The sequence below is a fragment of the Vollenhovia emeryi genome, unplaced genomic scaffold, assembly GCF_000949405.1.
Source record: "Vollenhovia emeryi isolate VEMERY1.0 unplaced genomic scaffold, V.emery_V1.0 DF939215.1, whole genome shotgun sequence".
Classification (NCBI taxonomy): Eukaryota; Metazoa; Arthropoda; class Insecta; order Hymenoptera; family Formicidae; genus Vollenhovia; species Vollenhovia emeryi.
Genome location: NW_011967151.1, coordinates 21,752 through 45,478, shown reverse-complemented (window position 1 = coordinate 45,478; position 23,727 = coordinate 21,752). Strand labels below are relative to the sequence as shown.

General features: G+C 46.3%; 1 protein-coding gene across 3 annotated transcripts in view; it reads left to right on the top strand.

The window, feature by feature from the left end:
• Nucleotides 1–3,581, top strand: part of LOC105560975 — a 67,148-nt gene extending 63,567 nt beyond the window's left edge. For all 3 annotated transcript variants that reach the window (XM_012010540.1, XM_012010542.1, XM_012010541.1), the window contains one exon: nucleotides 3,441–3,581. In XM_012010540.1, coding sequence (XP_011865930.1) covers nucleotides 3,441–3,542 — 102 coding nt within the window. In that variant the 3' untranslated portion in view covers nucleotides 3,543–3,581. The remainder of the gene's footprint in view (nucleotides 1–3,440) is intronic.
• The last annotated feature ends 20,146 nt before the right edge of the window (nucleotides 3,582–23,727 follow it).

The window sequence follows — 23,727 nt, the reverse complement described above, 5'->3', positions numbered from 1 at the left end:
GACGGTTCTCCTGTTTAGGTTTAATACAGACGGGTAGTAAAATCGGAGTGATTACCGTTGCGCGCCTTCGAGAGGCGAGAGACGTCGAGTTTCGCATTTTAATCACGTTTCCTCGTGAAAAAGAATTCGCGTATGCTTGAAATCGCCCGATAATTAACAGTCTATTTCGTTCGAAAGCAGAGATCATTTCAACGTGGCTTTGTTTTTTTCGTTCGAGCTTGACGCGCGTATGAAAAGTCAAAAGCGACACTTTCGGTCTCGTTAGCCTCTCGCGTTCTTTACGCGCCTTAAACAAGTCCGCGTGCTCGGAATTATTTGAGGACACGTAACGCAGAGATTAGGACGGCGTTACCGCCGGGAATACCGCGCGAGGACGTGGGTACATAGACGCGAAGAGCATGTCGCTCGTAATAGCCGGTATAGGAGGCGAGACTCGCGATGCCTGGTGCACGAAATTGCTTGCCAACCGGCCTCTTTTTCCGGCCTGTACACCGACGCGATTCGTGTAATCGTGCACTCCGCTCCGTTTCTCGCCGCGCGGCACACGACGAGAAACGCCGCGCGGCACACGAGGGACGGGGGCCGCAAGTGCGGGGTTGTAAATGCATCGGTGAGATTCGCTTCTTTTTTTCCACCGACGCGATATACGGCGGATATCGTCCGCGATATTATTATACGTCGGGGCTGAATGCGGCGGTATTAATTCAACGTCGCGATACGCGCGGAGTGATCTAAATGAGATTTTAAAGATGCAAGAACGCAGGAGGCACCCTCCGGTTTCCACGACGCTTCTCGCGGAAGCGAAAGGTAGCGCGTCCAATCTCCTCGCGCTCGTATGACGCGCGCGCGCGAGATGCAAGGGTACTCACAGGGTGCCGATGCATCGCGTCCGATAGCTTCGTTAGTTACTTGGCGCGTACGTCGCGGGGGATAAAAAGAAAACGGCGATACTTGGGGGGCGCGACGTCTCGTCTCGGTCAGGCTGAAGGGTGGCGGCGGAGGTGACGCGAGGGGGGTGGGGGGGATAAAGCGCAGCCCACGCTCGCGGATGCATGCGACGCGAACCCGAGTGGCGGCGGATGGGGTGTGGGGGCGCGGAAGAGGGATGGTGTAGGTGGTGTAGAAACGGTTGGGAGTGGTTGGTTTGACATGGGGCTCCATATAATCAAACCAGCTCCCGTATTTATGGTCGAGAGCCATCCACGGTACCTGGCGTGTACCCATTCCTCATTCCTGCGTTCTCCCTCGTCTCCTCCTCCCCCCCCTCCCTTTCTCTCCGCTCGACACAGGGCTATTAAATTTGGAAACTCTATACCTCCGTTCACGTACACACACACGTACACGCACCTGCCGTAGCCGCCCGTGCTCGCTGGCGCTCTGCGTTTTCGTCTCTGCCGCGCGTCGCGGCTCAAACCTACTGCGTTTTATAAGCGCATCAAAGTTAATGGCGGAGGCGCTCCCTCCGCAATTCCGCGCGAAGCGCGTCCCTCCGGTTTACGTCCCCCCGGCGCGGGGGGTGAACCGCGTCTGCTCACCCCTTCGCGACGCGGGGAGGGCTGCAGGTGCCAAGATCGTATTTTTGTTTACAATCCTCGACGAATCTGTACGTCGTACGTACCGTCGGAATACGGTCCGCGGCGTCGCTTTCGACCCGGGCGATATCGTGGTGACGACGCGACGGCTGCCGCGCATTTTGCATCCGCGTACAAATGCGACGCATAAAAGATCGCTGTAATTCGGTCGGCTCCTCTCCGTCCCGTCCTACCTTCCGCGTTTTACTGCTGCTCGGCGCGCGGGGGGGGTGGGAGGGGGAGCGAAGGGGGATGACTGTATTAAAAGCCTGCCTGCGACGTCGCGCGAAACGAGCCTCCATTGGCACTCTCGGGACGTGTTCGCGCGGGATGCTCCGATTTACGAGTTACGTGTCACGTTATATTATCATCGATCTTTATGCAGAATCACCCGCGAGGTGGTTTCCTCGAGGAGAATCGCGGAGAAAGCACCGCGACTGTGATTAATAGCGCGCTCGCGTGCGCCTCCGCGGGCCTCGATTCTCTCGTTCCGCCCGTTAAATCAAGTCCCCGGGGATTGCCCGGCCGTTGCGTTACGATAATCAGGCGACGCGCGAGTACGCGCCCATTGCACGTTACGCCGCCTGTAACGCCGGGCGATTATTGCCGGTAACTCGGCGTGATAATCCGCGTTTAGCGCGCGTTCGCGCTATCTGATGCTGAGCGACTGTTGCGTCACGTGTGCGTGCGTGAACGATTATAATTCAACTTTGCTATCGCTCTCGATCGCGGGGTGTTCGCGCACGTTGTTGCTCCGCCGCGCGTATTGCACTCTGAAAAAAAAGAAGACAGCCATTCATTTTGGGGCCCACAGTTAGTAAGTGAATTCGATTGTTCGTAACTCTACTCTGGGAACAATTTTTATCGTTCTTTTGTAGTTAAGCAACTTAACATTTCAGTGCTAGTGCCTCTTAAGTGGAAATTATCTTTGCGTTACTGAATATCGACGGAACTAATTGAGAGAATTGATTAGTGTTACCTAAAAATCTTGGATGTGCAGGGTGTCCCATTTTAACTTGGACAGTAAAATATCTCAGGAACTAAGCCCAGCAAACAAAAGTGTTTCAGACAAAAGTTGTACGGTTTCGAGTGGGACGTAAAATGGTGTCATTAATTTGAATAGTTGCTTGAAGGTCATCTTAAATTGTTTAACTGGAACCCCCTATTGTTTATTATACTTGTTGTTTATTATCTTATTCTACTAATTAACGTGGACGACTTTTGTCTGAAACATTTTTTTATTTGCCTAATACTTTTTAAGATATTTAAGAGAAAATCTATAACTTTTTCAATGTTTAGCTTATGATATCTCGATAACTGTTTGTCGGAGGGAAAAGGGGTACAAGACTTTTTGACTTGATTTGGTCTCAGGAATATGCTGTTGCAATAGTGCTCCAATTATGTATGTTACAATACACAAAAATTTTCAATAATTTCAGTTGAATATTGAAAAAGTTATAAATTTTCTCTCGAATATCTCAAAAAGTATTGGGCAGATAAAAATATTTCAGACAAAAATTGTTCACATTAATTAATAGAATAAGATATTATAATAAACAATAGGGGGTTCACGTGACCTATAAGCAACTATTCAAGGTCAAATTAATGACACCATCTTATATCCCCCTCGAAACCATACAACTTGTGTCTGAAACATTTTTGTTTGCTAGGCTTAGTTTCTGAGATATTTTACTGTTCAAGTTAAAATGGGAGAAAATTTTTAAATTAAAAAGTACATCCTGTAGATAGAATAGCTAATTGCGATTTTTAGTTACGCGAGGTAAGAGATTAGAGTTACGAACAATCGAAATAATTCGATTACTAATTTTGGGCCCTAAAATGGGTTGCTAACTGTCTTTTCTTTCTTAGAGCAGGCAGAAGCAAAGCGGCCGCTTACGTACAAGTTTCGAATTGGGAGCAATGAGTTCGAACCAAGGTCTTTGTAAGTACTGCTTATTGCGATTAATATGACCACATACCTCAGTGGTCGAATTGGTGAGACGCCCGCCTAGACGAAGTCCAGGTTCAAACCCTGGCTGAGGTAATATTTTTCGCAGTAAATTTTCTATGTTAAAAATGCAAGGTCTTTGTGTCGGAGGAAATATATTGAATTTGTCACCCCGGATAGGCCTGAAAAGAGTCGCTATTTCCTTTTTAGCAGTAAAGAGGCCAATGCGAGTGTGATCAACGGTAGATCCTCTTCGGCCTAAGAGGTTTCAAAGAGGCTGAAATATTTTACTACATTCTCTTTGAGGAATTTCTCTTTTACTATCCGGACCTCAAATTGGAGTTTCAAATCCACTCCGAGGTCCAAATGAAGGCAGAATAGTGATTCTGGTACGTAAAGCCGATTGTCGAGTCGTAGCGTTCTGCAAAATTAACGGCGCTATCGATGCTCCGCATAAATGAACGAAATGCGCGCAATACTCGATATGCATCATTATTAATTGATCATTATCCGAAATCAATTAGCCGAAATATTTTATGGAAACATATCTTGCTGTCAATTAAGCTTTGCTCTTTATACCGATACAACGTATGATGGAACGGTCTGTATCTAGAAATTTATTATTTTCGTCGCCTGACGTTCTCACATTAATACGCGTGATAGAAGGATCTTTGTATTTCGACTCTTTCGCCGAAATATGAAATTGTCCCCGATTTGTTCGAGAGATGCGAGGTAGACGTGGTTTATCGAGGGACGCTCGATGCCTTTCTCCTACTTTTAAAAAATATATTATAGCCCGCGGTACTTGGTTACCGAGCCAGCAGCACGTTAGAACGCATCGGAGCGTAGCTTTTCTCGGACATAGCGTATTTACGCATGACGTTACACGGTCAGATGCGCGACGGGAGAGCTCGCCGCGACGGCGTCGCAACCCGCGAGGATCGTACGCGGACAGCGGGGTTTACACCTTCGGTTATGCGGGCATTAAAGCCGCGCTTTAGCGCTCGCGTTACCAAACGTCCAATCCTGAGTGTCACTCTCGCGGCTCGTCGGTTAAAGCGCGTGGGCTAGATTTTATTCGGCTTTTAACACGACGATGGTGCGCCGCGCCGGTCATTCATTTCGTTCTTCGCCTCTGATCGAGCGAACGCACGCTCGCGAGGGCGCGTAATTTTACACGCGCGTGTCCCTGACGTACAGATCGAATTTACGAACGGCGCGGACGAGCGAGAGCTCCACCCTTTGTCCCGTTTCCGACTGTTATCTTGCCACCTCGACATTCATTCCCGCTCGTCTGACTTCTCTTCCTCCGCCTCGCTCCCGGAAAATCTCTGGGAAAATTTTTTACGCGTCCCTCTGAATTTCCCTGCGTCCTCCCCGCGGAAGATAATCTATTGCCATCGGGTGTGTACGTTTCATAATCGATTCGCAGGGAGGACATAATTGGGTCGCGATGTTCGCCGGTCAACTCCTGTCATCTGGTAGATTACTCCGTTCCGTGTTTTTCGTCCCGCAGAACTTTTTTGACTCGTCACCTTTCGTTCACCTCGTTAGCGCAAAGAGGGGGAGCCTGCATGGACCTCGTAGCGAGGTTTTATTCAACGACTTCTTTCGTATACAGTTCTGGATATTCCCGCATTTTGCTGTCTTACTAAGAATCAGTTTATCGATCTTCGATACGAGATCAAAGATAACAGCGGTCCGTTTAAACATCATTGTTTTTCGCAATTATATCTTGTAACGTTATTTATAATCTGTATATCCGTTATATCACGAGAATAAACAAACCGATACGTAGGATTTTCGAGCCGGAGTCTATCTCGCGTCGCTCGATTTTCGTCCGTTCGATGACGACTTTTAAAGCCGCACGCGCAAAAATGCAATTTACGCATTCCATTCGGATGAAATTTCATTCGTGCGTTATGCCGAATTCGAATTATAATATATTTTTAATCTCTGAAACACGTTTCGTCGTATCAATTACTCGAGGTAAAGAGAGGCGGAGTGGCTCACGTTCATTTGTATGTCGCGTTAATTTCCACGGCGATATTTCGAGCGTGGCGAAACGAGAGAGAGAGAAAGAGGGGGGGGGGGAGGGGAGAGCACACACTCACCGTGACACGTGGATAAACCATAAAGCCCCGTTGTCCGCCACCTTCAAGTCTGATAAACAATGTACTCTCTGCGTCTAGAAACATTCTATTTTGTAGCCGATAAATATTATATAGTACATTTAAGGAATTTGTGCAAATTGATAAATTGTACACTATACGTCGTACAATCGTGTGCAGTGCGACAAATTTTTCAAGCGCTTCGATTTGCCTATACAGGGTGTCCCAGGAGGAAAGGTCAATATTCTGGTAGGTGATAGTATCGGTAATTTTAAGCAAAAATGTTCGTATGAATACACGTCCCATTCCCCACTGTTTCCGAGACAGAGCTACTCGAATGTCTCGCGTATTCACTTTTCTTCTGTACACTTCGCCCCTCCATCCAATCTCACAGACGTCTGCGAGAATCTACTCTTACATGTCTGTTGACTGTTGTGCCGGTAACATTGTAGAAATGTTCACAATGCCTCGCATGTTCGCAAATGTCGAACGAGCAACACGTTAACGGTGGAATTTTTGCAAATTTCTTACGATCTGCAAAAATGTATCACTTGAGCAATAAATATTAGAAATAGTACGTAGTATTTTCTTTTTGTCGGTAATTGTGCAACTCAAATAGCTTTATCGCGGAAACAGCGGGGAATGGGACGTATATTCATATGAACATTTTTGCTTAAAATCACCGATACTATCACCTCCCAGAATATTGATCGTTTCTCCTGGGACACCCTGTATACACCAGAATGTTCCTAGACGCAAAGAGCACATTGTACATCAGGCTTCAATATCCCATCGCGCGTTGATCCTTGACGCTTCTTCCCGTATAGCGAGGTAAAACAGATTTTACGTTTCTCCGAGAGCATCGAGCGCGCGTCTCTACGCCGGTACGTACTGTTTATGTCATAACTGTACGGTGTGTAGACAACCACGGGCCGCGCCTCGTCGCGGCTTCTGGCGAACCGATTCTGGCGAAACTCCCGCCGCGGGTTCCGCGTTGGACGATAAACGGCGGATAAACGCCACGTTTCGCCGCGCCGGTGTTTTACAAGAATCCTCTTATATTACCGCGGGCAACGAGCCTCGCCCGCGCCGTAGCGGACAAGCGGAATAAGCACCGCGGGGATGAGAGGAAGTGCACCACCGCGTCTCGTGTTTCTCCTCTCTTTCATCCCGAACGGCGAACGTTCTCCTTATAGGTCAGCCGCGCATAATGCAACTGTGCGCGCTATCAGTTTCCTCATCCCTTTTTATTGGAGCACGAGAGAAGTTGTGCGACACGGAGGCAAGCGCACCCGGTGAAGGTGTACGCGCGCATCGGGGGGGAATAAGCTTGCATACGGCCCGTCGGATGTGCACGCTGCGCACGCCGATGCAAAAGGCGACCGGGAAAGTGATGGTGTTCTATTTACGAGGCGCGTCGCCGAGATCGAGAGCGGACCTGCACGAGCGGCCGATTAAGGTGGTTTTGTTGCACGAGCGGACGACGGGAAGAGAGAAGTGTTTAGTCTCTCGAGAACGCGGCGTTTATTCCCGCCTTCGGGCAAGGCAGACCTTCGAAAATCGATTTAAAAGGAAATACTCGAGGATATAATCGCGTGTAATTTGTCGGCGCTAATCGAGGGGAATCGGAGTTAAAATGTAGAGCGAGAAAAATGAATCGTAGGACGGTCGATGAAATGTATTTAGATCGAGCGGTCCAATGTCGAAGCGCCAGACTAAAAGAGATACCACGTACGTGTAACATAACGCGGCGTGTATAGAAAGTTCCTTTTTCTTACTTCAGAAACTACTCAAGTTCTCGGATTTAATTACGATAGCGTAAAGAGAGGAGAGTGCCGGGAAGTGAATGCACGGCGCAGAGAAAGGGAGAGGACGCGGGAATTGGAGCAAATACAGTTCGGTCAGTCGAGGCTAAATTTATTTGCGATGTAAGGTGGGAGCTTTCGTAACAAGTACAGCGTAGAGAAAGCATAAAATGAGGCAAGTGGCGAGGGGGAATCGAAGGCCAGAAAAGGAGTACTATGTCTTGGCCAAGAGTAAGCGGCCGTGCCTTCTAAAGCGGGACGAAAAAGGATGAATAATGCAGCAGTCGCGGGCCGTATACCCGTAATTATTAGAAACCTATCGACGGCGTATCTGAATCGTCGTTAAATCGTAAAAACGACGGAAGGTCGGCGACGAAAGCAGTCGGACACTTAAAATAATTTATAGTTGACGTTGATAGCCCAGCCGCGCAAACATACTCGGCCTCTACGACATTTTCCGAGTAACGGCGCGCTTTCGTTGAGAAAACCGCGGGATACAAAGCGATGCCTCTCTGATTTCATTGAGCTTATTAGTCACGTTGCCGGGTATCTTTGAACGAACGTGGAATGGGGACGGGAGAATTCCGCGGACCGTCGGGCGAGGGACGACAGTCTCGGCAAGTTCCGTCCTCTCCGGGAACCATGGCGGGAGACGTGATAACGATCGCGAGGAGCGCCAGGCGTGGGCGGCGCGCGTTAAAAAGTCACGTTTCGCCATATTTCGGGGGCGGAAAAACGGACGGGCGCGGAAAATGGAGCGCGTTCGCCCGGGCGTCGTTGCCGCGACCTTAATTAATCTGTCCTCGTAGCCGCACGCCGTCAGCCCTCGCCGTGTAAACGGGACACGATGACGCGCGCGCGCGCGCGCATATAGCTTGTGGGAAAGGAACTTACTTGGCCGGAGTGCAGGTTCCGTAGGGTTACCCTCCCGTTCCCCCTCGCCCCCACTTACTAATCTACCTTCGACAACCCTGCGGTGGGAAGTTTGATCGACTGAATTGCCGGCGGACTGTCAGCAACACCGACCGTTCTTCGAGAGTCCTCTCGCTTATGCGCCTCCGTGAAAATCACCGCAACTTGGAGAGCGATCTCGCGAGCAAATCCGATCCCGCGGTCGCGATCCCGCCGCTGGTTGATTCGCTCGCGGGCGGGCGATATGTACCTCCAGGTGGGTTAGGTCGAGTAAAAAAGTCGGTGCCGAATTTCGGGGAGAAAATCGAGTTTCGCTGTCAGAAGCAACGCGGCCTTTTCTTTCGCCTCGTTGAGCTCATTGTCAGATTAAAAAGCTCGCAATTACCGCAGCTCTCGCGGCGAGTCGCGGGCAACTTTTCTCTCAGGGGGAAAAATCATTTCGATCAACCGTGTGGAACTGGAGGAGGACTATTATTAGGGAGATTAGGAGGGTCGGAATACAATTTCGATACGTGCAGAACATGGAAATTTATTGCGAGATGAGTCGAGTTACAGCACGGAATTATTACACGCACGCAGTTTTCCTAAAGGCCCTAATTAAGTCACGCTCACGCAAAGATTTCACTCGCCGGCGGATGCGTATCCGTTTACATCTGCCTACGTTGCATAGCTGTGTATTTAACTTGAAATTTACTTATGCGCCGTACCCCGTATACGTCTAATCAACGGTGCTTCATCCTTGTGGTTGAACGAAGTTTGGCTCTTGAGGAAGATGGTAGACAACAGCCTTAAGGAACACGCCACTCGCAGCAACTCCGAGACCTAATTTAATCGCCACGGTACGAGCTGTCCGATCCGCGCGAGCTCCACGCTCCGCACGTCGATGTGAATGTAACTACGAGTAACTATATCGCTCCTTCCGCCTCTCACTTTCGGACGCGATCTAGGATTTCCTAATTCCTCTTCGATCCGCCGGCATTTCTCTCTCTCTCTCCCTTAGATCTGTAAAAATGTATACAAATTTATGATATTAGTTTTCTCTTCGTACACTGATAGAAAAAAATGGTTGCAGTTACCACAATCTCACTATAATTTATAGTCATTTTAGGAGCCAACCATATTTTTATTATTCTTCCAACTACGTAAGTTATGGTTGACCTAACAACGTATTATAGTTCTCGTAGACACAATATTGGTCCATGCAACTTGTGATACGGTTGTCATAAATGAAAACGAGCTTTTAATTTGGTAAGGTGTGCTATAAATATTGCAATAACAACCAGAAGTCAAATTTCGAATAACTATATATAATAGTAATAATCGTATTTACATTGGAAGTAATAGTCCCCGCTTTTTATTATATATACATTGCGTTCACTATGTTCATTGGTTACGTCACTTCGCACTCGTAAAGAATAGTACAAGAAAACATCTTTCAAAGAAAAGATTTATAACACTCTATGCGGTTTTCTTCTTACGCGAAAGTCTTATACCGCTCGTCCCTCTAGTGAGGACACTCCGAACCACTTTACTTTTGTTTACCATGTGATTGGTAAGGTGGATGATAGAAATGTAGTTAAATTTACTGTTAGTGTGATTGTATTTACTATATAAAAGTAATTAACTAATTTACTATTTATTACCTGGATATTTTAACAGAAGAACAGTCAAAAGCTTATATTTTATAGTAAATTTTTTAAATATTTGGCATCACTGTGTCTATATGGTTGCTATTACTAATGTTATAGTAATAATTACTATGAAAATGATATTCTTGACTATAATTAAGTATTTTACTATGCAATTATATAGTTTCAAATACTACTATATTTTTCTACCAGTCTGTACGTGAGTGTTAAGCCCGTATCGGACTACGGATTGAGATTGAGATTAGATTGAAGTTTGACCAATTAGAGCAAAAGTTACGAAACTTGAGATTAGTAAACTCCACTGTGATTGGTCAAATTTCAATCTAATCCGAATCTCAATCCGTAGTCTGATACGGACTTTACGAGTTGTATCTTTTAAATCACGCGGTATTGTTCAGGACCCTCGCGCATTGTCGCGTTTGTATCTTTATAGAAGGGGGCGGCGCGTTGCTAAATTTAGTTGGTTCGGTCAGTGCGATCGCCGGGTCCAGGTGTCCGTCCGCCACTCGGTCTGACTGCCGTTTCCACTGACGTAACGCGCCCTTTCGCGTCTCACTCTCGTTACCGCTAAAGCGCTAAAAGTGCTCGCTCGCGTTACGGCCGATCAAGTTTTTACCACGAGTCACCATCGCCACGCTTGTGCAATCGACGGACGATGCAGCCGCGTTCCAAGGCGGCTCGAAAGTCATCGTTGCACGTGTGCGAAAGTGAAGGTGCGTGCGTGCGTGCGCTCGTCGTTGTGGTACCCTCGTTATTATCGCTCGTTATATCGTGCGCCCCGGGATTTTTGCGAAGTCGGGATCTCGATGTGCGTCGAGCCATCCGCTGCGGAATTATCCGTACGTCTTGGCGCGACGGAATGACGGAAATCGTCATTCTGCCGCGACGCGCGTATGCTTATGTCGCTCGACGTCTCGCGTACTGGCACGTGCCAATTAAAAGTTTGTGCAATTTCGCCCTCGATGCGCCTCGCATCCGGAGCCTCGCGCGCGAGCCTCTTCTTTAACTTCTCGCTCGTCAAGAGTTATCCGATGACAAGGCGGAACATTTTCCTTGACACCAGAGCGCGCCGGATCCGGTCGCAGGTATCGAGAGGTGGAATTCTCTTCCACCTTTCTCCTCTCAAGAGGCGAACTTGTTATTGCGCGATGGGCACAAGCCGGGCGACTATTTTCGGAGCGTGAGAATGCACAAGTCTAATTAACTGGAATATTGAGGAGCGACAGGCGGCCTTGGCTGCACCTCCGCGACGAAATTTATCGCGCGCGGGCAATCGGAGCACGCGAGATATCTCGCGACGTCGCGCGCTCTTTCTTCTTCCCGCCGCGTGCGTGTCGGCGGTCGCCACCCATCGGCTTATACCTTTCGGCTGGCCTCGTAAATTTCAACGAGCCAGATTGCACCGCGGGAAAACATCACCATTTCATGTACGTTGCATAGGCGACAAGGGGATTTATATAACTATCGGATCATTTTTGTTTCTCCTGTGAGAGGGCAAATATCGTTACGTAAGATATTTCTTAAGAAGGCGCGCGCCGTATCAGTTGCATGTTGTTCTTTGATTAATTTGCGGTTGTCGAAGCGGATTGAAGCAAGCTAAGAGTACGCGTCTGAAGTTCCACGAGAAGCTCGTGGTGTATCGAGGCTGATGTAAAGGCATCGGAGTTATCCTCAACACCGTGCGTTACGTATTAATATCTCGAGGAGAGATCCTGACGCGCCGGAGGCTGCGCTACTCGAGCGTCTTACGTGAATGTCTTATAAAATATTTTGTGGAAAAGGCTTAAACTTGGAGCGCACCGATACCCACTCTCGCCGCTCGGATTCGTCAAGAGCGCGCAAAAAATTCGTGCAACGTGTCGGAGGCGAGAGACGTGCGTTAGCGCGGCACGCCAGGGAAGTTCAGCTATCAATTTGGTTAGGCGAGTGTCTAAAGCAGCGACCCACATTCGAGATGATTAATTTCTCGGAATATTTTGCACGTCGATCGCGCGCGCAGTTGCAGCTTTGCGCAAAATATATTGTTTCAAGCCAGGATGACCGGTGCACTATATGAGAGTCTCGGGCGAAAAAAAAAATTGGCCGAAAATCCGACAGCTTCTGGCGCATTTACCAGGGACATCGCGCGGGAAAAATCATGTTTTATCGGCCCCCGTGCGCCATCCGCCGTTTGTTTATTTCTCTCTTTTTCATTTCTGACAAAATGATACGGATGCCGATACTGGCGGTGCGTTTTTCGAAGCTGCCCGGATGCGACGATACCCTCGTTTTTACGGCAAACCCCCGGAGGGCGAGCTAGCAGGGGAAAGGCCAGCGGCGGGAGAGACGGGGTAAACGGTCCGTTGGATTTACTAATTAAAAATGGAAATTAAAAGACTCGGCGGAGAGAGAGAAAGAGAGATAGAGGCTGCCATGACTGAAACCGAGCGTACGAGCGGCGCGCGGCTGCTCCCGGAAGCTCCCCGCGATCATACATCCGCTCTGGTTTCGCGACCGCGAAATTAAGTACGCGGGGAAGCACCGTCGTTGGTTTCGCGCGCGAGACGCACGATGATTCGCGTATGAGAGACCGCGGTCGCGTCCCGCGAGCGATGTAATATCACCGTCGACGTCGACGCGACGGGGTCGCCCATATCTCGCGACGCTATACATAATTGCGTTGCCTATAAGTGCGCGCGGATAAATTATTTATATCCTCGAGTTGCCTGGGCGCGGCGCACGAAGACTCTTCGCCGGGGCTTCAGCGGAGCTCTCGGGGTATCTTAATCTTCCTGCGGCCGCTTTAATGGAACGCTCGATGAAACTCCGGGGAGCACTCCGTATTCCGCGCTCCAGAAAGCGCCGATGGGTTTCGCGGTCTCGAAATCCCCCCGGCACTCCGATATTTCGCCAATTTTACTTGGCGATATAAAATTCGAGACTCGGACTCGCCCCCCCCCCGCGTTTCTCTTCTCTCCTGTCTCTCCTTTTTTTTTAAACGTCACTTTTCGGCCGCGCTTTTCACGAGAAATTTTCATTCGTGCTTTTATACATTTTTTCCGCCGCCCCCCTCCCACCCCCGGCGAAGAGGACGGCGCGTACGTACCGTGGCCCGTCCGTGCGCGCGGCCTCCGTTGAAAATGCGGAAAGCGGGCGATCGCGTAGCAACGGATGATCCGTTAAAACTGCTACATGACGAGCCATAATTCTGACTGATTAAATATGCATGGGATTTGTTGTACAGCACGATCCCGTGACGTGGCGATACCGTGCGCGGCCGGCCGACGTTTTCTCTCCTCCCGTTCGCTCTCCGTTTAGCGGCGCCTCCGCGCCCCGCGTGCCCCCCCCCCCCTCGTTCACCCCCTGTCCCCTGTATTTGCTTCAATTCATTGTTTATCCGTGAAATGTGCGATAAACAACGGGTCTGGGCAGGCGCGGCCGATAACGGCGGCTTCATTGCGGCGCGAGTCATTGATTCTCCCGCCCGAAGTTACGAAGACCCTTCTATACATCGCGAGAGCGAATTTCGCTCGCGTTCCGATACCAGTTGGTCGATAAAAAGAGGAGAAATAGGACTAACCGTGCCTATTAAGGCTCCTGCACGAAAGGAGCGGTTGGTATGGGTGCTTTGGTCGGGCCCTTTTGCTTTTTATAAATTCATATGACATGTTTCATAAAAAAATATCACTTAATGCATTACTCATCAAATTAAATACATATTAAATACATATTAAAAAATATGTGATATTGACAGGTCTCAAAGAGCTGTCAAATTTCCTCAAAACGGTGTACCTTTCGACTTTACTAATATTTGCTTGCAGAGGTCGGCGACCTCATATACTTAATAGCACATTTGAATCCCCGTGACGTTTATTATGTTCATCTCGGTTTTTGTTGAGATCTACTTTCTCTATAAAATAATATTAATCCTCAAAGTGCTTCCGCGAGCGATCGGAATCCATAATCCCTATTCCACATCCTCAGAAAGGATTTTTGTTACCTAGACAAAAATGTTCTCGACGCATTTATATTTCTCACAACCTCATTTAGTATAAAAATAAAACGATATTAAAATAAAATAAATAATTCTTATTCACCTCTTTCGAATTAAAAAAGACTGACTCACTATATTGGGACAAGAATAACTTGTATAAATGTAAGTTTATATATTCTTGCGTTTAGAATAAAATACTCCTTTCTCTTTAATGAATATAATTGGCGAACAGTTGAATTTGTGTTAAATTTATAACAGACTAGAACAACACAATAATAAAAAATAAATAATTAATAATTAATAAATAAAAATAAATGATGTAATTATATATAAAAATATAGATATATTATTCTGAAAAAGTAATAATTACTTTATAAATTAAATATAATACAACGATAACTAATCTTCTTTTTAAAAAGGTATGTAAGACGAATTATTAACGCTGTTCCGCGATGCTGATTTTCTCGCTTGGCTTTGTAGTGCGAGTAGCTGTCAGTGTGAAAATCATGTAATATGTATTTTGACAGAGTGTCAACGTCAGATTACGTCTTCTTCACATGAAAAAAATCTTAATGTGTGAAGAAGATCACGATTAAATATAAATTAAAACCAAATAGCGCGCGCAATGCTATTTCCAATAAAGTATTTAATACCAATTTATATTATTATTAAAATAAATAATTCGATAATTTTTGATAATAAATGAAGATTTGCAATTTAGTAATATACATTTGTATACACCAACTATTGAGGTAAAATCTCTAATCTTAGTAATTAGAATTTAAGTAACAACGATTTTAGTTTCGAAACATTTTCTCGATTGAACAGACTTAATCGTTAATTTAATCAATACCAATAAGTCCGCGGAATAATACGCAAAACGTAGCAACAGTCACGGAACAAGGTAATGTACATTAAAATATTAAGTACGGAATTTTCCATTGCGTAGGCAGGCCAACGAATTCTCAACGTTTTTTTTTGTTGTTTTTCACTCGGCGCGGTATCGTACGACGATTAAGCGGGCCAACGAATTCTCTACGTTTTTTTGTTGTTTTTCACTCGGCACGGTGACGTACGATGTTTTTGCGTGCCATCGTGTACCTGAAGCCCCTGAAGGTCGCCGCGATAGCACTCGCTCGCCGAACGTCGAGCCGGCAGGCAGTGGCGAGAGTCGCTCCGTGCGTGCTATTACTTTTGCGTTATCGGTTTCCAAGACTCGATCGCGACGAATGTAGGGATAAAACGCTATCGATTTGTACACCTTTATCAGTAACGAGTAACGTTCCTCGATTATTAAGTTCCTACAACTTGTAATGAGAAACGAATTGCGTGTTGAGGCGACGGCTCTCTTTATCAACGTACATAGGTATTTCACGAGACTAACTCATCTAAAATATGAATGTGAACCGTGGTACTTTGTCGCGGTTACATCACGTTTACGCACCGCGCTTTTAATTATCTATCGATTTCGTGTAATCTGTTCTATTTTCGGGAAAAGAGAGAAACTTGTGCGTGAAATTTGTGTGTGATTTCGGCGTTCGCGCTGTAATTCGCTCTGTCGTTTTTCAATATTTCGTGCGTTTTGCGGTATCTCACATCGCGTACGGGAGTGCCGAAATTTCGCGCGATCGATGATTTTCCCGAGTTAGTGTTGTGTGAGTGCAACAAAGAAATCTGAGAAGAGGAGGAGGCCGAGGAGGCATCGGGCAACAGAGTAGAAATCGGTGAGGTAAGTGTCTTACATTTTTATGTTATCTGCTACTTGTGCAAAATAAAGCATCTGTTCTGTGTCTTTATTTTATTTATTCAAATGATTCGAACGAGGATTCGAATAAGTGTTAGAGACAAAATCATACGTATAAAATTTTGTGAGTTTATATTTAAAAGGAAGACTTTCAGTATTCTATATAATTATTTTAATAAATACCAATTTTTTTCAAATATAAAATATAAAGTATATGTAATACAATCATTTCGATTTTATATAATTAGTCTGTAATAATCATATACGTATTTGTATTTTTTTACAGTTTAACATACACAGTTGACGATGTACCGATAGATAAAATTTACAGCTACGACATACTTAAATGTCAATTTCTTCTACTTTTGGTCGGTTTATGCAGGAGCCACCTCGATCGGCCGGCTCGCCAAATATGCGAGACATCGGGACGCATGCATCGCGTGTTAGGAGAAAAAACACCGTGTGTAACCCCGCGTGCGATTCCGCGGCGCGCATTCCCGCTTTCTTTCGGGCGGAATTATAATGAATAATTTTCCCGTATTTCGGGATTTTCGAGATAGTTTAGCGCCGGCAGGCCGTGCGCGATCGACGCCCCCGCGCTGCCGGTACCAGCGCAGATATTCCGCCCGAATATTCCGAGTATTTGATCGCTCTTCCTCGCTCGTTCCCCTGTTTGACGTGCCGATTCGTTCGGGAAAGGTAAATCCGCTTGTGCAATTCGCGGTAATTATTAATGTTCTCCATTAGACGTTATTCCGACGAGAAAAGGTATATAAAGGAGAGCGACATACGCGCGCATCGGTGTTCTCCGTTTCGACACGAGTGCCTCTTGCAACGCTTTTGCGGCATATTTTTCACTGAAGAAACGCATCTTCCAGTGTTTCGGCAATCGAGCCGCGTGTCGTCGATGGATTTTAGCACGGATCAACATATATTGGGCAACTCGCTTCTACGCGACGAGGACTGGCGAACTGAGCAACCACATATTCACGCGAGTTGTTATTTTACGACTAATTAAATAAGCGAGAAGTAGACGAGTGTATAATTGCGTCCGCTGTTGACTCTTTAAATATCAATTAAATGCCAAAGTGGAAGCTGGCCGGAGGAAGCGAAGATTTAAAAGGCGAGCCTTCGGCTCCTTCGGCCTTTCGATCAGCCTCTCCGCTTTTACAATCAGACCACTCGTGTCGCGCGTAACGCAACGGGCGAGTAATTCGATTCGCCGTGAGCTCCTTCGTAAACGAACGTTTTAGAATGCACCGTCGGCGTAGAGCCGGGTTTATTGAAGCGGAAACGCGCGCAGAAGAGGGAAGCGCGAGTCACGCGGATGCAAGTGCCGTACGCACAATTACCCCCTTGTCCTGAAAAGAAGGTACACATTCGGTGCGCGCGCGATGAAAATGGTGCACGAAAATTTAATCCACGCGTAATGCACTGCGAAATCGCGAAACTGCCGCGCCCGTTTCCTGTCCCGTAAAGCAAATTGAACCGAACGATGTTTCTCGAGAGTCCGCGTGTACTCGAAAGGATTACGAAGGACCTGGAAGAGAGAGAAAGAGAGAGAGAGAGAGAGGGGGGGAAGGTGAGCGATGATGCATTCGGGACATTCTCCCGTGTCATCTTGTCGTCCGGGCGGCTGCGGCCGCCCGCGTCTTATTGTTAGTCCTCGAGCCGAGCCTATCCACGAGTTTCGTCGCGCGACCGTGGCTGCGAGGGTATTTATTCGCGTTAAGATTACATTAGACGGGCAACGCGGCTGCGGAGGGAGTCACCCGCGCGCCCAACCCGACCGAAATCTCCCCGGGATTCCTCGCCGTTCCGAGGCGCGGCGGTGTCTCGCTAATTAACCGTCTGTCACCTCCCCGAGACGGCGGTGCGACCTTACGACCCCAGACGGGGTTCGGCTAACTTCTCGACAAACCCCCGCCGTCCTCGCGACACCGAGCCTGTAACGCTCTCGCGACCCCGCCGCTCGTTTCTCTATCCACCCCTTGACAACTAACCATTTACGGTAATCATGGCGGAGAACAGGCGCGCGCGCGTTCGCCGGAATATCCGTTCGCGCGACTCGACGATGGGGATCCACGCCTGCCAGCGTTGCTCCGGCAACTTGTTCCTCCACTTCCTTTCGTCGGAAAAAAGGAATTCCTGCGATACACCTCCCCGGGCGTTTATTCAACGTCAAAGGAGCCGCGAGCACGTAAGAATCTCTCGAAGCTGCGAGAGTCTGCGATTTTTCCGTGTGCAACACGGGCGGACGTTTCAAAGGCGCCGGAAGATCGGCGGTAGTTACTGTTATATTTAACCAGACTACAAGTGCATTCTGCAGAAGCGCGTTGCGCGCGATTTCCATTTTTACGGTACAGAAATTCTGTACCGCGGCAACTTTCACCGGTTCGGAAGAATCGACGGGACGCGAGATTCGAGAAAATTGAGACTGACCGATGTGTGCAACTCGCTCGTCGCGGAACGTGAAGGAACGCGGGATAGCTGTTCCGCGATCCGCGAGGGGGACAAAAAGCCTGGAAAGTGACGCACGGTAAAGGCGAAAAAGAGGAGAATAATCTGGGAGAATTGAAATTCGTAGCCCGGCTGCGCGGCTCAATGTTTCTGAAATCTCATTTTCTCGAATCCGGACTGATGAGTCGTAACCCCCCCCCCCCCTCCCCGATAATGTCATTGACCCCGTCGCGAAAAGAGGATGACGGGCCGCGGGCTCGGTCTCGTCGGGATGCGTTGGACCGGCGCGGCGGGCGGCGGGCGGGGGGCGGGATCCCATTTACGAGTGCCGCGTTTATCCGACGATAATCGCGACCTTCCCCCAAGCGCAGCTCCCCCGCCACTCGGCCAAGCCCCCGGATATCTCGCGAACCTTAGCTGGCACCCTCTAATTAGCCGTCCGTCACCCTTCGGCCGTTCCGGCTTGCACGCCTTTTCACACGCAACAGGGAGGAACTCTTTCACCTCGAAACTCCCGACGTGCCGCAAACTCGAACCTCCCGGACCTGCGGTCAGATTGTCGACGGGGAATAAAGACAAACTCTGCACCTACGTGCATTCTATTTATATTCGCATTCGCCTCGGGACTCGGCGAGCTACTGTAGGAATATTGTATGTCCCCTTGAATCTAAATCTCGAGACTATTGGGTTGCTGCACGCGAAATGGCCGTTTTCGCAGATCGGTAACATTGGTGACGTTTTAATACGTAAAAACGAACAGGACGAGACCAGTTGTTGTTTGTCGAATTAAAGTGACAACCCTGATCTTCAAACCCATATTTCGTTTTTTTCATTGGTCAACGTTTTTGTGACCACCCAACTTGAAATAATGGATAAGAGCCAAGTACTTTTTTTTACGAGTTTAATCTTGGACATAATGCAGCAGAAGCAACCAGAAACATCAATACGGCATTGGGAGAAAGCACAGTTAGTGAACGAACAACTAGGCGTTGGTTTGAAAAAATTTATTCAGGAGACGTAAGCCTTGAAAATGAGCCCGTTGGTTATCCTGAAACGGCCGTTTCATATGCAACAACCTAATAGATTTATGTTGAGGGAATCGAATATCTTTCGTCGCAGTCTTTGTCTCGAGCGTTCATAATTACGAAAGCGGCGAAACAATTTTTAATTACGATATAATCGACATAGCGTTCTACAACACACAGTGTGCTTGCGATTCGAGAGTATTATATGGGAATAAGAGTTATTTCTATCTATGTATATCCACAGAAAAAAATTTACGGATCCAATGCTATTACACTTGAATGTATCATAAAATAGAATCGATATAGCGCTAATCATATTTATTATAGAGAAAGGAATATTTTAATCTTAAGGTGGCTCCTGCATAAACCGACCAAAAGTAGAAAGAATTGAAATTTAAGTACGTTGTAGTTGTAAAATTTATCTATCGGTACGCGAAATTTCAGACCAGTCACCGATGAAATAAAATAAGGAAAGAAATGTTAAAGTTGTAATTTTTAATTTTCCAAGTAACAGTTACATAACATCAATATTATAATTTCCTACTCAACAAGATAAATGTAATGTAACCGCCCATGTTATATTACATATACATTTGCATTGTTACGTAGGAAATTTAAGTATGTCGCAGCCGTACATTTTATCTGTCGGTACGCGAAATTTTAGACCTGGTCGCCGATGAAATAAAATAAAGAGAAAGTATTAAAGTTGTATTTTTTAACATTCCAGGCAACACTAAGTAACAGTTACATAACATCAATATTATAGTTTCCTACTCAACAAGATAAATGTAATATAACACCCATGTTTTATTAGATTTCCATTTTAAATATATTTTTAAATGTGCATATTGTATAACCTAGCATATCGATGCATTTGATCAATAATGCAATAAATGATATTTTTTAATGAAAAAAGTCATATGAATTTATAAAAGTCAAAGGAGCCCCACCAAAGCACCCATACTAACCGCTTCTTCGTGCAGGAGCCACCTTAAATGAAAAATTCGAAAATCTAAAATCGAACTTTCGACCCCAACTACCACAATGCTCACACGTATAAATATAGGTACATATTTTATAACTCGACGACGATGATTGACTCGGTATCACTCGAAAAGGACCCACCAAAAAAATAGGGTCGAAACGTGTAATAAATCGATTAAATAATTAGCCAGTTGGGTTGACTATTAGTTTCCCGTCTCAATTTCTAATCATTACTGGTGACAATAAGCAAACTCTCCTTCATCTAAAATCGTCTTTTGTCCGAATATCGTGGTGCCAGCTTGGTGCGTTGTAAGATGGAAAATTAATTCTAAACGCAAGAATATATAAACTTACATTTATATACGTTACTCTTGTCTCGATACAGTAAGTCAATCTTTTTTAATTCGATAGAGGGGAATAAGAATTATTGATTTGATTTTGATATCGTCTTATTTTTATACTAAATGAAGTCGTGAGTAATATAAATGCGTAAAGAATATTTCTTGTCTCGGTAATAGAAATCTTTTCCGAGGGTGTAATTTTGCTCCATCTTTCTCGCTCTTTCCCTCTGGTCTCGTTCCGCGCATTTTAAGGACGCGCCCCACGTTGTAGTGCGTCGCGCTTATTATATCTCCTTTTTAATTCCGCCGTCCTCTCCGCTCCGCGACCCTCGTTCGCTATCGTTTCATTCAACTCGCGATACGCGCAATTGAAACCAGACACGTACGCATATGTACGCGAGGGACGAGGGAAGGACCTGCTGCGTCCGTGCGCCGGCAACGGCGAAACGCTTCGTGCACGATTCTCCGCTGTAATTTTCAATCGTGCGTTTCGTTGTAGTTTATAGATGCGCGCGGCCGCGAGATTGATTAACTTATCGCGCGACGTGCCGTTATCGATTATAGAGATGCGTTTTTTGACAACGCGAGCGCGCCAATTACGAGATTAATTCGCGCTACCGTGCTGCGCGTATAATTTTTCAACGCACTACTTGCTTAGCGAAAGATTGTGAAATAGTAAAATTATCTTTCCTCTCTGCAAATACGAAAAACGTGAAATGAAAACGGAACAAGAAATATTTTGTAATTTTCAATCGTGCATTCCGTTGTAGTTTATATATGCGCGCGGCCGCGAGATTGATTAACTTATTGCGCGACGTGCTGTTATCGACTATAGAGATGCGTTTTTTGACAATAACGCGAGCGCGCCAATTACAAAATTAATTCGCGCTACCGTGCTGCGCACATAACATTTTTCAACGAAGCTTGCTTAGCGAAAGATTGTGAAATAGTAAAATTATCTTTCCTCTCTGCAAATACGAAAAACGTTAAATGAAAACGAAACAGGAAATATTTTTGCACGGTACCGTGACCGGTTTTACTCGTCGGATAAAATAATGCGCGCAACATGCGGCGTACGGTATGTTTTTTTTTAAATTGGTCTACAGAATCGCGCGATGCGATTTGTAGAGTGGAAATGGCGCAGGGAAGTGCCGACGGAATGAAGACTAATCTAATAAAAAAAAAAAGCGATGAACGAGCTACGTTTTGGAAAATATTATAGCGTTTGATTCGGCGCATAGTATTGTGTTAGGTAGCGTTATTTTCCGGGGATAGGAGTTGCACGTATGTTTGCGAAAGCGTTATAATACGCGAATAAACGTCGAATCGTTCAATAAGCGACGTTTCAATAGACTCAAAAATCTCTGGATTTTTGCCCTAACAGGAGTTTGTCGAAGGGATTAAATTTGCGAAGCGAGATAAACCGGGCACAATACGTACGTGCCCGAACGCGTCCGTGTATGTATCGCATTGAATCGGGAAATAACAAGACCTGCCGAAAGTTCGATTTGATCTGCTGTAAAAGAAAACAACTCGCGAATACGCTCCTTTACCTTTTTGCAGAGCGCGATTCGTTTTCCCGCTATTCTTTTTTATCCGCGTATAAATACATTACGAACCGTAGGATTAAAAATGGAAAAAGTGGAGACTTAATGGAGGAGACAGAACGGAATACGCAGAATTATATATATATGTATCTTTCTCTCTCGGAGTCGCAAATGTATAAACGAGAGCCGCAAGTGTAATCTGGCTGAATATGGATTTATGTTTTCCATCGACACGCAGCTGAGTGCCTGCAACGTGATGAAAACATATAATATGTACTACGTAGGGGTGGAAAATAGTCGGCATTAAATTTATGATCCTTCATTCTTCCACGCCTGGGGAAACTGCATTTTCAAACAATTTTTTTTCCTACAAGTTCAAAAGGCGAGCACAGCGCGGTTCGGAGCGCACTCGCGAGCGTGTTCGCGATTGTTGTCAAGTCTCTCGAACGTGGAACGCCCATCGACCATTTCTGCTCGACGAGATATCCGAGCGTTAGTCATTAAAATTACAAGTGACTCGGCGGCGGAACCGCGGGAGACAACGAGGGTACGAGCGTAATAAAAGTTATCAGATGCACGTCAGGCCGCGTCGTCGCTGAAATCGATAACGCTACCGTGCCCCGTAAAAGAGACAGGTAGATTAAGCGGAATCTACAGAAATTCAATCTACAAAGATTACGATTCCCTAATCTTTTAAGTATCAGATTATTTTTAGGATTTCGCGGCTGCTTTTGTCAAAAGGTAATCGAAACGAATATTTATTTTTGTGAAACTCAAGACTGCGTAAGCTCGTGCGCTGAAAAAAAATCTGATAGATTCAACCAGTCGTCTGTTAGAAAATGGACGAATCAGGATTTCTTTAGGATTTACCAGAATTTCTTTAGGATTTACCATGAAAGATATTTCATAACCAGAAGTTTGCCAGACTTCACTGCAAATCTGGTAAATGCTAAAGAAATTCTAATTCATCCATTTTCTAACAGACGACTGGTTGAGTCCATCAGATTTTTGTTCAGTGTGTAACACGAAGGGAAGACAGCGCAGGGAATCGTCGAACATTTTCGGATTAATCTCGGATTTTGAGGATTAGGAACTCGAGCTCCCACTCTCTTTTTATTTACTTGTTTAATTTTTTTTTAAATAAAATAATATTGAAACTGCAGCGACAGATATTCGTCCGCGCGAGCGTGTAATCAATTAGAGCGTCGAAAAAAATTAATACCCCGCGCGCGCGCAGCTATATCGGTCACAGACGAGTGCGGTGGAGCGGAAGTGCCCGATAAAATAATCCTTTGCCGCGTGCCGTGCATCGCGCGTGCAATGTAACGAAATAATAACTATTCGCATCGGAAAAGCTCGGCGCACTCGACGCTGCCGCGCGGCATATGTTCGATATATCGCTGCAATCTGCCCACGCTATCGTCACCTCGCACCCGCCGCGTTCGCGAGAATGCGTCTGTCGGATAGGAGGGAGAATGTAAACGACTCGTGGAGAGGGCGGCGGTAGAAAAACGTGCGAGGGCTAAAGTGAGGAAATATAACGGGGACACTCGGCGAGTTTGTAGGCAAAAGAGGACACCCGCCATCGCGCTAGAACCAGAAACAAGTATATTTTTGCTAGCCAGCAGCATTTTCGAGATGCGACCGGTTAACATTC